The 12,581-nt window shown below is 39.2% G+C and overlaps 1 protein-coding gene across 5 annotated transcripts in view; it reads left to right on the forward strand.

Moving 5' to 3' along the window:
- cntfr (ciliary neurotrophic factor receptor) overlaps positions 1–12,581 on the forward strand; it is a 362,323-nt gene that overhangs the window by 111,252 nt on the left and 238,490 nt on the right. For 2 of the 5 annotated variants that reach the window (XM_041191309.1, XM_041191328.1), the window contains exon 2: positions 9,281–9,359. In XM_041191309.1, coding sequence (XP_041047243.1) covers positions 9,281–9,359 — 79 coding nt within the window. Of the gene's footprint in view, positions 1–2,050; positions 2,073–9,172; positions 9,190–9,280; positions 9,360–9,999; positions 10,196–12,581 lie in introns of those variants that run through there. The other 3 variants (XR_005943514.1, XM_041191318.1, XM_041191299.1) reach the window with 3 other exon arrangements.

A 12,581-nucleotide genomic window follows, 5' to 3' on the forward strand; every position in this document is an offset into this window, starting at 1 on the left:
CAATTTGGCCGGAGCGCAGCCGCCTCTGGCGCACGCCCACAGAATGCAAAATCAAAATGACGCGCGATGGTGTTGGGACACGCCCGACATCAACTCGGGTCATTTTATGCATCAGCGTGTCAGGGCCACCCCCACACACCAAATGCAATTTTTGGGCCTAATTATTTCCAAATCATTAGCTGTTTTTAAACATTCAATCCAAGCTTTCTAAACACAAACAAACATGATGATTAAAAACCAGAATCGGCTCAAATGTCCAAAACTCCAATTCACACACTATTCCAAAACTGCCAGTTTCTACATGTGAGAAATTAAAAATTCTCTCATTCTACCATGGCCACCAATGAAATCTAGTGTTCACAAATGAATAGCTTAGTTAACTTTGCCATTCCAAATTTAATTCAAATCAGCACTATTGACTAAACACAACATAATGGCACATACGTTAAACAAAAAGTTAAATGACATATTTTTCCTTCTTCTGGTGTCTGTCGAAATGACTGTGTAATAAATCTAAAGGCAAAGATAACTCCCACAGTTCAACAAAAACCCTTCAATATTCTTACACCAAAGAGATCGAGGGAAGAGCTTGTGTTCTGGCTTCAAAGTATTCACACGAGCTTCTTTAATGGAAAAATCAAAATCAAATTACATTTTACAATCTTTGGGGTGCACAATCTTGACTAACTTCCACTCACTTTAAACATGAAAATTCTAGTGAATTTGTAAGTAGTTTTCTTTGGCACAGAAGCAGGGTATCAGCTTCAGTAATGTTTTCAACTTTAAATTTATTTTCCTTGTCTCTTTTTAACCATCAATTCAGCAGCTCATTATTAACATCCCAGCGGCGCTGCTCCAGGTCTGCCCCACACAGTTGCAGTTGAGGCCACAGTATCGCACGGCCTCAGCTGACCCAACTGTTCATGCATTTCATACTTAAAACACAGAATTTATAGATCTTCTTCTTTCTCTTTCTTTCTTCAGAGGTTTTTCCTCGCCCAACTCCGGGAATAAGGTTACTGGTGGACGGTTTTTCAAACTCTTTTTCCCTTGCAGACAGCAAAACTCCTCCACTAATATACACATAATACAAATGATGATCTTAAAACAACATCCAAGGCAGGATCACAGAGTTAAATAACTTTGGGTTCTGTGCACACAACTGTGAAACGGACACACTCCCCCAAAACTGAAAGGAAAAACAGTTGCTCATTTTGCAAATCGAGAAATTTCTCTTCTCATCTCACACAATCTGGTTGACTTTTCTTTTCGCACAGTATTTTATCTTTTGCTGTGTGTCTCTGGGTCTCTAACTTTCTCTTCTTCCTTCTAACCTGCTTCCGGTATTCCATTCACCAGGCAATGCCAACCCCTCCCTGAGAGGCATCAGGATTCATTTCTTCATCCTGCCAGTTACTTTTACATGTCTATTATCTCTCAGCCATTCCTCCTTTTGCTTTGGGCTACTTTTTCCCTACAAGTTTCAATTCCCAACTCTTATCCAAATCCTGATTCTCTAAATATTGTTTCTTAATGCGCCATTTTTCCTTTTGCTTTTCGAACTTTTCTCCTTTCACTTCCATTTCTTTAATCTACTCCGGACCACTTCTCTGTCACACACTGTGACTACCTCGACACACAGTTTGTAGGATCAATCCAAATCTATCTCTCCCTGACAGGCAACTTCTCTTCATGTCTTTTGTGACTATAAGTATATCCTAGTGTCTAGTGTACACTATTTGTACTCTGTACAGGCAATCACTGCAGTCCATAATGATACATATCCACCCCCCAAGAGGGGCTGCTTCCCTGTTACATACTTCTTAAATACATCCTCTGTGGTCTTACCATCTGATTTCCCCATTTTTCAATTTACTTTATTTTTGACCAAGCTCATCAATTTGTAGTATTCAAGACAACTGACACACAATTTTACTGCAAATCCAACAGCTTAACAAAAAGATTAAAATGGCCGTCAACCTCTGAGCTCCAGGTCAGAGTATCTGGGAGGTACCTTGGGAAGCGCACCCCCCACACCCCCCCACCAACCAACGCCTGCTGGAAGTTCCCAGGTAAGGATTGCGTGGCATTTGCCCAGCAAGTTCAAACTTCCGATGGGCAATTGCCCTAAACTGGGAACCATCCAAAAAATGTGACTTAAATCGCAAACCTTTTGGATGGTTCTGACTGTCTTTTATAGCAATAGTTATCCAGAAAAAAATAGAATTAAAACTGCCTCTAGTTCCTGGGTAACTATTGTTACCCCCCCCTGCATGTACCCTGTATAGCAATTATTACGACTCCTCCATGAACACGACTACATCCTATCCAACTGCCCCCCCTCCCCCGCCCCATCTTTCCACCACCACCACGCTCATCTGCCAATCTCAAATCCTATCCACTTACCTTACAAACCTACCTTCTGCCTGGTTTGAAAGTGGCTGGACCTTTCAACTCACCCGCTTTATGGCAGCTGTTGGTCTTTATATATAAAAAAGGGGGGAGTGGCCTTCTTACATTCAACTCTGCAGCCCTCGACAGAGAAGACTTCAAGGTTGGAAACCTGAAATAAAAATAGAAAATGAGGGAAAATCTCAGCAGGTCAGGCAGCACCTGTGGAGAGAAAAGGAAAATTAACACTTCAGGTTGGTGGCCTTTCAGAATGTTCTGACAAGTGGTAATCAATCTAAAAATTCCTCCCTCCACAAATGCTGCCCGGCCTGCTGAGATTTTCTTGTTTTTACTTGAGATTGCGAGATGCTGACAAACAGTGCAAAATGAATAAGTGCTCCAACAATATCCCTTGCAATGTAAAATAAAACAAACACGGTCAAGAAAAATGAGGCATTGGAAATTATCTGCCTTCAGTCACCATTTCACTTAAACCTAAGAAAAGGATGTTGCATCATATCCCATAATGGGACAGCATTTAAGAGCACCAGTGACGTAAACCAGCTCTAAGCACATCCAGGCTGCTTAATGAAGCAACACTATTGTACACAATAGGTAGACTAGGTTGTTTCAGAACCAGCCTGCCTCTTGTTAAGAGGTGCTGGCATTTCACAACTTAGCTGCCCAAAAACCACAGTATTTTAAAAATTAGAGCATACCTTGACAAATTTATCACCCTAAGCCCCTTCCAAGCTGTTTAAAAAGTCAATGGTCGCTAGCCATGCGGAACAAAGTGACATAATAATGGAAAATATACAATTTCTTCAAACGACTACTCCGATGAAGTAGGGTTGCAGTATTGATGAAACCGCCTGAATCTTACCCTTTCTTTCTACTATGACCTTTTTGCTTGTCGTTTTGAGTCCTGTTTTGTTCTTTAGCCTCTTGTTACCATTTATCTTCATCCAGCTTTTTCAATAGTAACTGCTTTCATTGAAATCCATGGCTCCAAACACGCCAGAGTATAAATGTAGGGCCGTTGCATCAGATCAAACCATACGTAGCAGGCAGATGTCACTGCTTTGGTTTTCATCTTTTCTCAACAGTGATTTTCTCTCTAGGTGGCTGCATTTAACATTGCCTTTGGCAGCTAGTAGCCTCAATGCTGTAATTTAATGCTTCACAGGCTGGCAACGCATGAAACAAATGTTCTGTTTTGATGAGAGTTCTTCACCTCATTTTCGTTACAGAGCATGGCTTATATCTCAGCACACCTACCTCATCTGTTTACTGCCTCATTATCATTGTAAGTTCCTAACTTTACTTGCAGCTTGACACAACAAATAATTGTTTCCTGTCACTGAGTATTGATGAGGACTGCAATCTGTTCCTTTCAAATTTATAAAGCACTTGAACAATTTAAAAAGTGGATGACTAGTATAGGAACCATCTCACTTGTGATAGAAGTGAGGGAACTGCATATAATCTCTGCCTATCACTGATTTTAAGAGTCCTGGATCCTTAGACTTGGTGCCCAAAATGCAAAGTGTTCAAATCTTTGCTTTGATAAACACATTTTTTTAAAAATGGGTTTAATTAGACTTTCCGTATTCTGGAAAGTATTTTCTGTCACATAAGGAATTAAACAGCAGGTTAACAGATGTATGCTATTATTGATTTAATGTAAGACTCATTTTCTCCTTAAGTACACATATAGAAGTAAGATTTCCAAACTGATAGCTTTGTGAACTTTTCAGATTTTCCATCCTAAAAATATGCATTAGAGATCATTTTTATTCATACATTCAAAAACAGTTGGGAAAATTTTCTTCTGAGGGCTATTCTACTTAAATCGTCAATATTGTAACAACTAGAACTAGGGGACACAGCTTAAATATAAGGGGTCACCCATTTAAGACAGAGATGAGGAGAAATCTTTTCTGAGGGTCGTGAGTTTTTGGAACTCTCTTGTCAGAGTAGTGGAGGCAAGGCCAATGAGTATTTTTAAGGCAGAGGTAGATAACATTTGACTCCCTTGTTAGTCAAGAATCTATCGGGGGTAGGTGGGAATGTGGGGTTGAAGCTGCATTCGGATCAGCCATGATCTTATTAAACGGTGGAGCTGACTTCAGGGGCAGAATGGCTTACTCCTGCTCTAGCTTATATATTCGTATAGTCTTTGAGCTGTTTTTTTGGATTATGCTAAAAATAGTAAACAGAGAAAATCTCCCAATGAATTTTAAGAATAGAATAGTAGGGGTAATATAAGGGCTCCACATATACCAAAAGGGTGTTGTCAGTCGGTGGGGTAGAAACTTGTCTATGAGAATCCTCCCCACTTAGTCATAGATGGAGAATAGACTAGACAAAAGGGGAAGAGAAAAAAATGGAATTTCACTTCACAATGATCAATGACCAAATATAATTGACAGAAACCTGGCAACAGGTCACCTCCTTCCTCTCCTGGCATGTGGTAACTAAAGGGATGATTACTAAAAATAAAGAGGATTAGATTAGAAGGAATATTAACTATTTCTTTATGGAATATATATTATTTTTGTATGTATTGACATGACTTTAACAAGACAACAACTTTACCACATACGTCATCCAATTTTATGATAGGAATTAAAGAGACTTCTGCACTGCAAAACTGTTATTAATCTATATAAAGTAATTCTATAATGCTTCATGAACTTATCTAGTCTTTGTCTGCTTGTTAATTTCAAGGTCACATTTTTTTCTCCTCTTTCTCTCTTGCATCTCTTTCCCAATCAGAGATAAGAACAGAAAATACAGGCCAGTGAACAAATTGAAGGGAATGATGGGTTAACATTTTGGATTCTGAACAGATAAACTTGAAATATCTGCCTGCCCTTTTCAGATGATGAGAAATCTGATGTGCATTTCTAATATTTTATTTCAATTTATATTTCGACATTGTTTCTTTTTTCATGACAAGTGGATGATCCATTTTCCAAAAGACTGGATGCTGGGTCAACTAAAATTTTCCAAAAAAATCTATCAATCCTTTGTTACATAACCCTGGTTACCCACATAACAAAGGCAGGCACTTACAAAATTGGAGCATACGTTAACCATTTGGCCTATCGAGCCTGCTCCGCCATTCAATAAGATCATGGCTGATCTGTTTGTATTACTAATTCCACATTCCCATCTACCCCCAATAACCTTAGATTCTTGTTTGGCAAGGGAATATATCTACCTCCATCTTAAAGATTTTCAGTGACTCCCCTGCCAACCGTAGCCCCTGTCCAACGCCTTCTGATGCAGAAAGTTCCAAAGTCGCACAACCCTCAGAGAAAAAAGTTTCCTCATCTCTGCTCTGAAAGGGTCTCCCCTAATTTTAAAACACTGCCCCTAGTTCTGGACTCACCCACAAGAGGAAATATCATTTCTGTGACCACCTTGTCAAGGCTATTCAGGATCTTGTAAACTTCAATCAAATCACCCCTCAATCTTCTAAACTCCAGTGGAAACAAACCCAGACTGTCCAACCTTTCCTCGTAAGACAACCCACTCATTCCAGGTATCAATCTGGTAAATCTCCTCTGAACCGCCTTCAATGTATTTACATCCCTCATTAAATAAGGAGACCAAAATTGAACACAGTAATCGAGATGTAGTCTCACCAATGCCCTGTATAACTGAAGCATAACATTCTTACTTTTATATTCAATTCCTCTCATAATGAAGGATAGCATTCTATTAGCGTTCTTCGTTACTTGTTGTACCTGTACACTAACTTTTTGTGACTCATGCGTGACAACACCTAGATCCCTCTGCACTTCCTGAATTCTGCAGTCATTCTCCACTTAATTAATGCTCTGCTTCTTTATTCTTCCTGCCAAAGTGAACAACTTCACATTTTCCCACATCGTCTACCATCTGCAACATCCTTATGTCCTATTACTACATGCTTTCCTATCTATCTTTGAAATTTTCAGATTTAGCTACCATGCCTTCCCTGACTTCATCTAAGTCTTTGAAATAAATTGTAAAAAGTTGAGGTACCAGCACAGACCCCTGCAGGGCTCCATTCATTATATCCTGCCAGTCAGACGTTGACCCATTTATGCACATTTTTTTTCTCCCAGCCAGCCAATCTTCTAACCATACTAATACATTACCCTCTATACCATGTGCTTTTATTTTCTGCAATAACCTTTGTGCCTTCTGGAAATCCAAGTACCGTATGCCTACAGGCTCCCCTTTATCCACAGTGCAAGTTACTCCTTTAAAGAACTCCAATAAATTGGTTAAACATGATTTCCCTTTCACAAAACCATGCTGACTCTTCCCTGATGACCTTGAGTTTCTCAAGTGCCCAGCTATAATCTCCTTAATGATAAATTCTAGCACCTTCCCCATGACCGACATCAAGCTAACCTGACCTATAATTTTCTGCCTCCCTCCCTCCTCCTTAAATTTTTGCTACTTTCCAGTCTGATGGAACTTTTCCAGAATCTAGCAATTTTTGGAAAATTAACATCAATGGGTCTACGACTTCATTAGCCACCTCTTTTAAAACCCTAGGATGAAGTCTATCAGGACCCGGAGACTTGTCAGCCCAGTGTTCCATCGGTTTGCTCAGTACTGCTTCCCTAGCGATTTGTAATTTCACCAAGTTCCTCTCTCCCTTCCACCTCTTGATTTACAGCTATTACCGGAATGTTTTTTTGAATCCTCTGTCATGAAGACAAAAGCAAAATGTTTGTTCATTTCATCTGTCATTTCCTTTTTATCTACTATTAAACCCCCACTCTCACTCTCTAGAGGACCAGTCCCCCCTCCCCACTTTTTTTTTTCCTTTTTAAAAAACTGAAGAAACTCTTGCTATCCATCATTACATGTCTAACTAGTTTCATCTCATACTCTAATTTCTTTCTCCTGATTAACCTTTTAGTCATTCTCTGCCATTCTTTATATTCTGTCCAATCATCTGGCCTGCCAATCATCTTTGCACAGTTATATGCTTTTTCCTTAAGTTTGATGCTTTCCTTAACTTTAAACACAGAGATGGTGGCCCCGCCCCTTTTTTCCTTTATAGAAGGAATTTACTTATTCTGAAATATCCCCTTAAATGTCTCCCACTGCTCCTCCATTGATCTAACTTGCAGCCTAATTTCCCAGTGGAGTCGGTGGAGGTGGACTACAGATCAGCTATAATCTAACTGAATGGCAAAACAAACCTCAAGAGCTGATTGACTTATTCCTGTTCCTAGGTTCCTTGAAAACTACATTCTGGCAGTGGTGTTTTCACAATAGCGTTCAGTAGGAAACTCCAGGATTTTGACCTAGTGATAATCAAGAAGCAGTGATATATGGCCAAGTCAGGAGGTTGATGTTGCCCCATAGCATTGCTGTTCTTGTTCTCCTTGGTGGTAGAGGTAGCAGAGGAAGGAGGTAGCATGGTGTACCCTTATTGAGTTGTTGCACATCCTGCAGTGTGATGGTGGAGGGGGTAGATATTTGTGTCAGAAGTGCCAATCGATTGAATTGTTCTACCCTGGGTGAAATGAACTTCCTGTTGTTGCAGCTGAATATTGTCCATATGAGTTGTAAATATTTCATGCCATGCTTGATTTGCCTACAAATAGTGCTGAAACTGAGGGGTCAGGAGTTGAGCCACTTTTCATGTATGCGTGGTCTTTACTGTACTCTTGTAGTCACAGGATCTGTTGAAGATTTGATTAATGATGACCTTCAGAATGTTGATAGTCAGGCATTCAACACTGAGTCAACTGAAGATCAAAGGGAAGTGACTGGACTCTCTTTGCGATGGTCATTATTTGGCATTAAGTGAAATGAATGTAGCTTGATGCCTGTCAGCACAGAACTGAATGTTATCCATATCCTACTGTAGACTGGCATGGGCTGCTTCATTTGAGGTATTGTGAATGAAGCTGAATAATGTAAACAAACAGTTTATTTCTGACCTACATTAATGAAGCAGTGAAAGACAGTAGAGTTGTGGGATTTTCCATGAGGAACTCCTGCAGTCATATATCCTGAGGCTGTGATGACTAACCTCCAATAACCACAACAATTTTCCATTTGTCAATGAAGACAATTCCAGCATTGAAAAGTTTTCCCTTTGACTCCCATTAACTTCAGTTTTGTGAGGCCCCCTTGGTGCCATGCTCAGTCGAATGCTTTCATGATATTGAGGGCAACCATTCTCAACTTTTTTCTCTGTCAGGTGTTGTCCACATCAAGGCTATGTTGAAGTCTGGAGCTGAATGGTTCTGGCTCTATTATTTCTGTTCCCTCTTTGTGTATTCTTCCCTCCCTTATTTATCTATTTTTCTCTTGATATCTCTCAGCCTCTTCCCACCACTCCACCCTCCCATCACTACCAAAGGACACAATTACTGTTACTTGGCACAGCATCTTTGAATTTTATTCCAATCTGGAATTTAAAACAACTTAGAACAAGCCCAAAAAAATTGCTGCCGATTGATATATTCCATTGCAAGAATTATTCATATTTAGGCATGTTTATTTTCAAAACTATTGTGATAGAATTTATTATCCCTGCAATCAAAACAAGAGGAAAAAATATGGATATGCATTAATCCCAACAAGGGACATTGGGTCGCCTCAGGCATTTGACTTTAAATTTCTACCTGTCAATTTTTCTCATTAGAAGTGTAACTGAGGAGGTTAGTGTTAGTACTCAGTCATGTAGGATGACAGATTGCCATTGTTGGTTTGGCTTTGGTTCCTGTAGTCTGTACAGGCAAGTCCTATGAAGAGGACATGTTTTTTGAAAGGGTGACGTTCGCATTTGCAATGCTGCTCTAAGTTGTTTCCCAGGAGCTGTCTCTTTGACTGATGCTAATGAATCCAATTGTTTTCTTAACAGATGGCAAATATTGTTGCTTCTGCCTCCTGTGTGGTGCTGGCTATTCTGGTGATGTGCGCTCGAGGCCACAGTGGACAGGGTAAGTTGGTAAACAGAGTTTCCTTTCTCCTCCTTCTGGTTCTCACATTTTTGTTAACCTTTTCCACTCCAAGCAGGAAAAAACAAATCCAAAAATTCCAAACTAGACCTTTAACAATTTCAAAAGATCCACTTTATTCTCTTTATAATTTTTTTTCCCAATTTGTTCCTTTCCTGAATGCATTGATCATGTTGGTGATAGCCACACTGTCACTGTGTCTAAGTGGCTATTCTTTGAACTTGAGCTTAGACTTTGGAATGTAGACTATTCAACTAGGGGTTGCATCGCTGCTCTATCCAACCCTGTCCTCACTGTAGTGTGCCACTAATTAAAAAATAATCTATTTTAATATTTAACTTAGCAATGGATTGTGAAATAACTGTGGCAGACACAATGACTTTCTGCATTAATATTTGTTGCTTGACCAATAAATTACCCTAACCTTTCTTCTATTTGTACCAAAATTATAGGACTACATTTGGGGAAAACGCATATCATTCCTTAGATTTGTCAAGATGCTAAAATTTTCCTTTTAATCATATATATTTTTCCAGTAAAAGGAAGTTAAACATCTTATCTATTTGAACTTCTAGAACTGGATAAGTTGTGAAATAATTTTCTATTTCTCTATCTAAAACAGATAAACATCTTGACATCGTAAAAATCAAAAATAATTACAAAAGGCTTCGACTCCTACTAGCTGTCTGGAGGAATCTGAATTTGATTTCAGACTGGGATTTTGAAATTTTGTTTACCTATTTGTAATTGTAAACAGCAGCACCTCAAATCTTGGTATCCGAATGATCATGTGTGTTTTAATAAAATTGTTGACAGACAGATTTAGTATGTTGCATTTTTTTTATTTGAATAAAATATTCCACATTCTTATCCATTCACAATTGTATTTATTGCAACTTCATAACAAAGTTGATCTGTCCCATGCCAATTACCTATCATTATTAGTCAAGCTGTTGTTTATCATTTTCAGTTCACCTTTGATACAGAGAAGTATAGAAAAGTATAGGAACAGGATAGACTATTGGAATCCATGGGGCCAATATCACATCTCGCAATATCTCATAACTCTTCAATCAAAGTTTTTTCACCAGTTACTTATCCAATTCGCTCTTGAGTTTGTTTTCTCTGCATAATGTGGTTCAATCTAACATGTCTTTTCATTTTTCCTCTTCAAAGTTTGAGAATATGTCCTCTTGTAGAATCTTTAAAAATATTGACCTGTGTTTGGTCTCTACATTTTTTAAGATCTTGGACACTTCAGTAAGCTACATTTGAGTTTTCTCTTTGCCAATGTAAACATGCTCAGATTCTGGAACCACTACTTATAACTCACATGTTGAATCTCAACTATCAATTTATTTGCCCTTCAAAGGACCCTCTTCATTCCCTAAATATCTTTCTCATAATGCTTTGTACACAATTCTACTGGTAGAGTTGGGCAAGGTTTGATCCCTGGGATTTTGTGCTCTACTCCTCTTAACATAACCACATGGTCGATGAAGTAATTTATCAGCCAGTACTGAAACAGCTTTAGCACTGATTCCTAAGACACCTTGCTAATTATCTCCTTGCCTGCCGGTCGATGCAAGTTATCCTTCAGCCAACTTTTGATGCTTTTCAGAATCACTTCAGCTTTGCCATGCCATTTCATATCATGGTGCTACAAGAGTTGATTTTCCAGCCAGCTTTTCTCGGTGGAAACATTGAATTTTATTTACAAGACGACAGCAGCAGCAGCTACATGTGTGCCTCAAACTCTATAACCAAAGAAGAACCCTTTCTCCTAGAGGTTCCCTGCACTGCTAACTCATTGGTTTACACAGATCATGTGATCTTACAACACAATTATTCTTAAAACTACAGTTCTAAGTTTATCAGAGCTATAATTACTACATTCTTACCTCTTTAACTTTTTTTATACATTTTTGCACTTACAAGGATGTTTATCTCATGATACAATATTTACACAGGTCATGAAATTACAAGTTCAGCCTTTCAGGTGGCTTCTTGGTCCATGTGTAACATCGCAGCTCCATGACTTCAGATTCTTTTGCAGGAAACACATTCTCTGGAACTGCATTAACATCAGGTACCTCATTAGGCACATGAAGTTCAGTGTCTTCCACTCCAACAGAGACATCGGGCATGCCTGTCCTTGGTTGAGCAACTTCATCAGGAACCATTGGTTCAGCAATAGTTACAGGTGGAACATCATTTTGTTGGGGGATCTCCCTTTTTCTTAAATGATCCGGCCCTCCACTTCCACATGGTACAACAATGGTCCAGTCATAGCTTACTTTACCAGGTAACTACTTCAGTCCTCCACTAAAATTCTTTACATATATTGCTTCTCTGACAGTAAATTGTCACTGAACTATGCAAATCATGAGGTTCTTTTCCTTCCCTTGACTTTTCTCCATCTTACTTCTCAATTTGGAGGGGATCAGGCTTAGCCTTGTTCAAAAATGTCTCTTCATCAGTAATTCTGCAGCTGTTGCTCCTGTCATAGCATGTGGATTGTTTCTGTAGTTAAATAGGAAATGAGTGAGTGTAGTTTGCAATGATTTACCTGTTAACTTTTTCATTCTCATCTTAAAAGTTTGTACAGCTCTTTTTGCCAGTCCATGACAGATGATACGGTGCAGACTTCACATGGTTGATATCATTGCTGACAAGTTGTTGAAACTCGGTGCTCGTAAACGCAATACCATTATCCGAGACGATTACCTCTAGCAATCCGTGGATGGCAAAGCTCTAGTGTAGTTTTTCTATAGTAGAACCTGACACTGATGACTTAACCTCATAAACGTCTAACCACTTGGAATGAGCATCAATAATCAGTATTCCAAGGAAAGGACTAACATAACCTATAAGCAATCTCACCCAGGGTCTATCAGACGACTCCCATGGATGTAATGGGGCTACCACAAGCATCTTTTGCAGCTGTTGGCATTGCAAACAGCGTTATACCACCTTTTGCAATATCGCCGCCCATCCCCGATCACCAAAGGCAACTTCATGCTATCATCTTCATTCATGAGATTCCTGGATGGGCACTGTGTAGCTCTACTAAGAGTGGTTCCTTTCCTTGTGAAGGAACTACTACTTGTGCACCCCATAATAGAATACCATCTTGACTGCTCATCTTTTGCTCCTCTTGTGTCTTTGGTTGAAAAATGGCTTCAATTCATCAGACTGGTTCCT

The sequence above is a fragment of the Carcharodon carcharias genome, chromosome 1 (assembly GCF_017639515.1).
Source record: "Carcharodon carcharias isolate sCarCar2 chromosome 1, sCarCar2.pri, whole genome shotgun sequence".
Lineage (NCBI taxonomy): Eukaryota > Metazoa > Chordata > Chondrichthyes > Lamniformes > Lamnidae > Carcharodon > Carcharodon carcharias.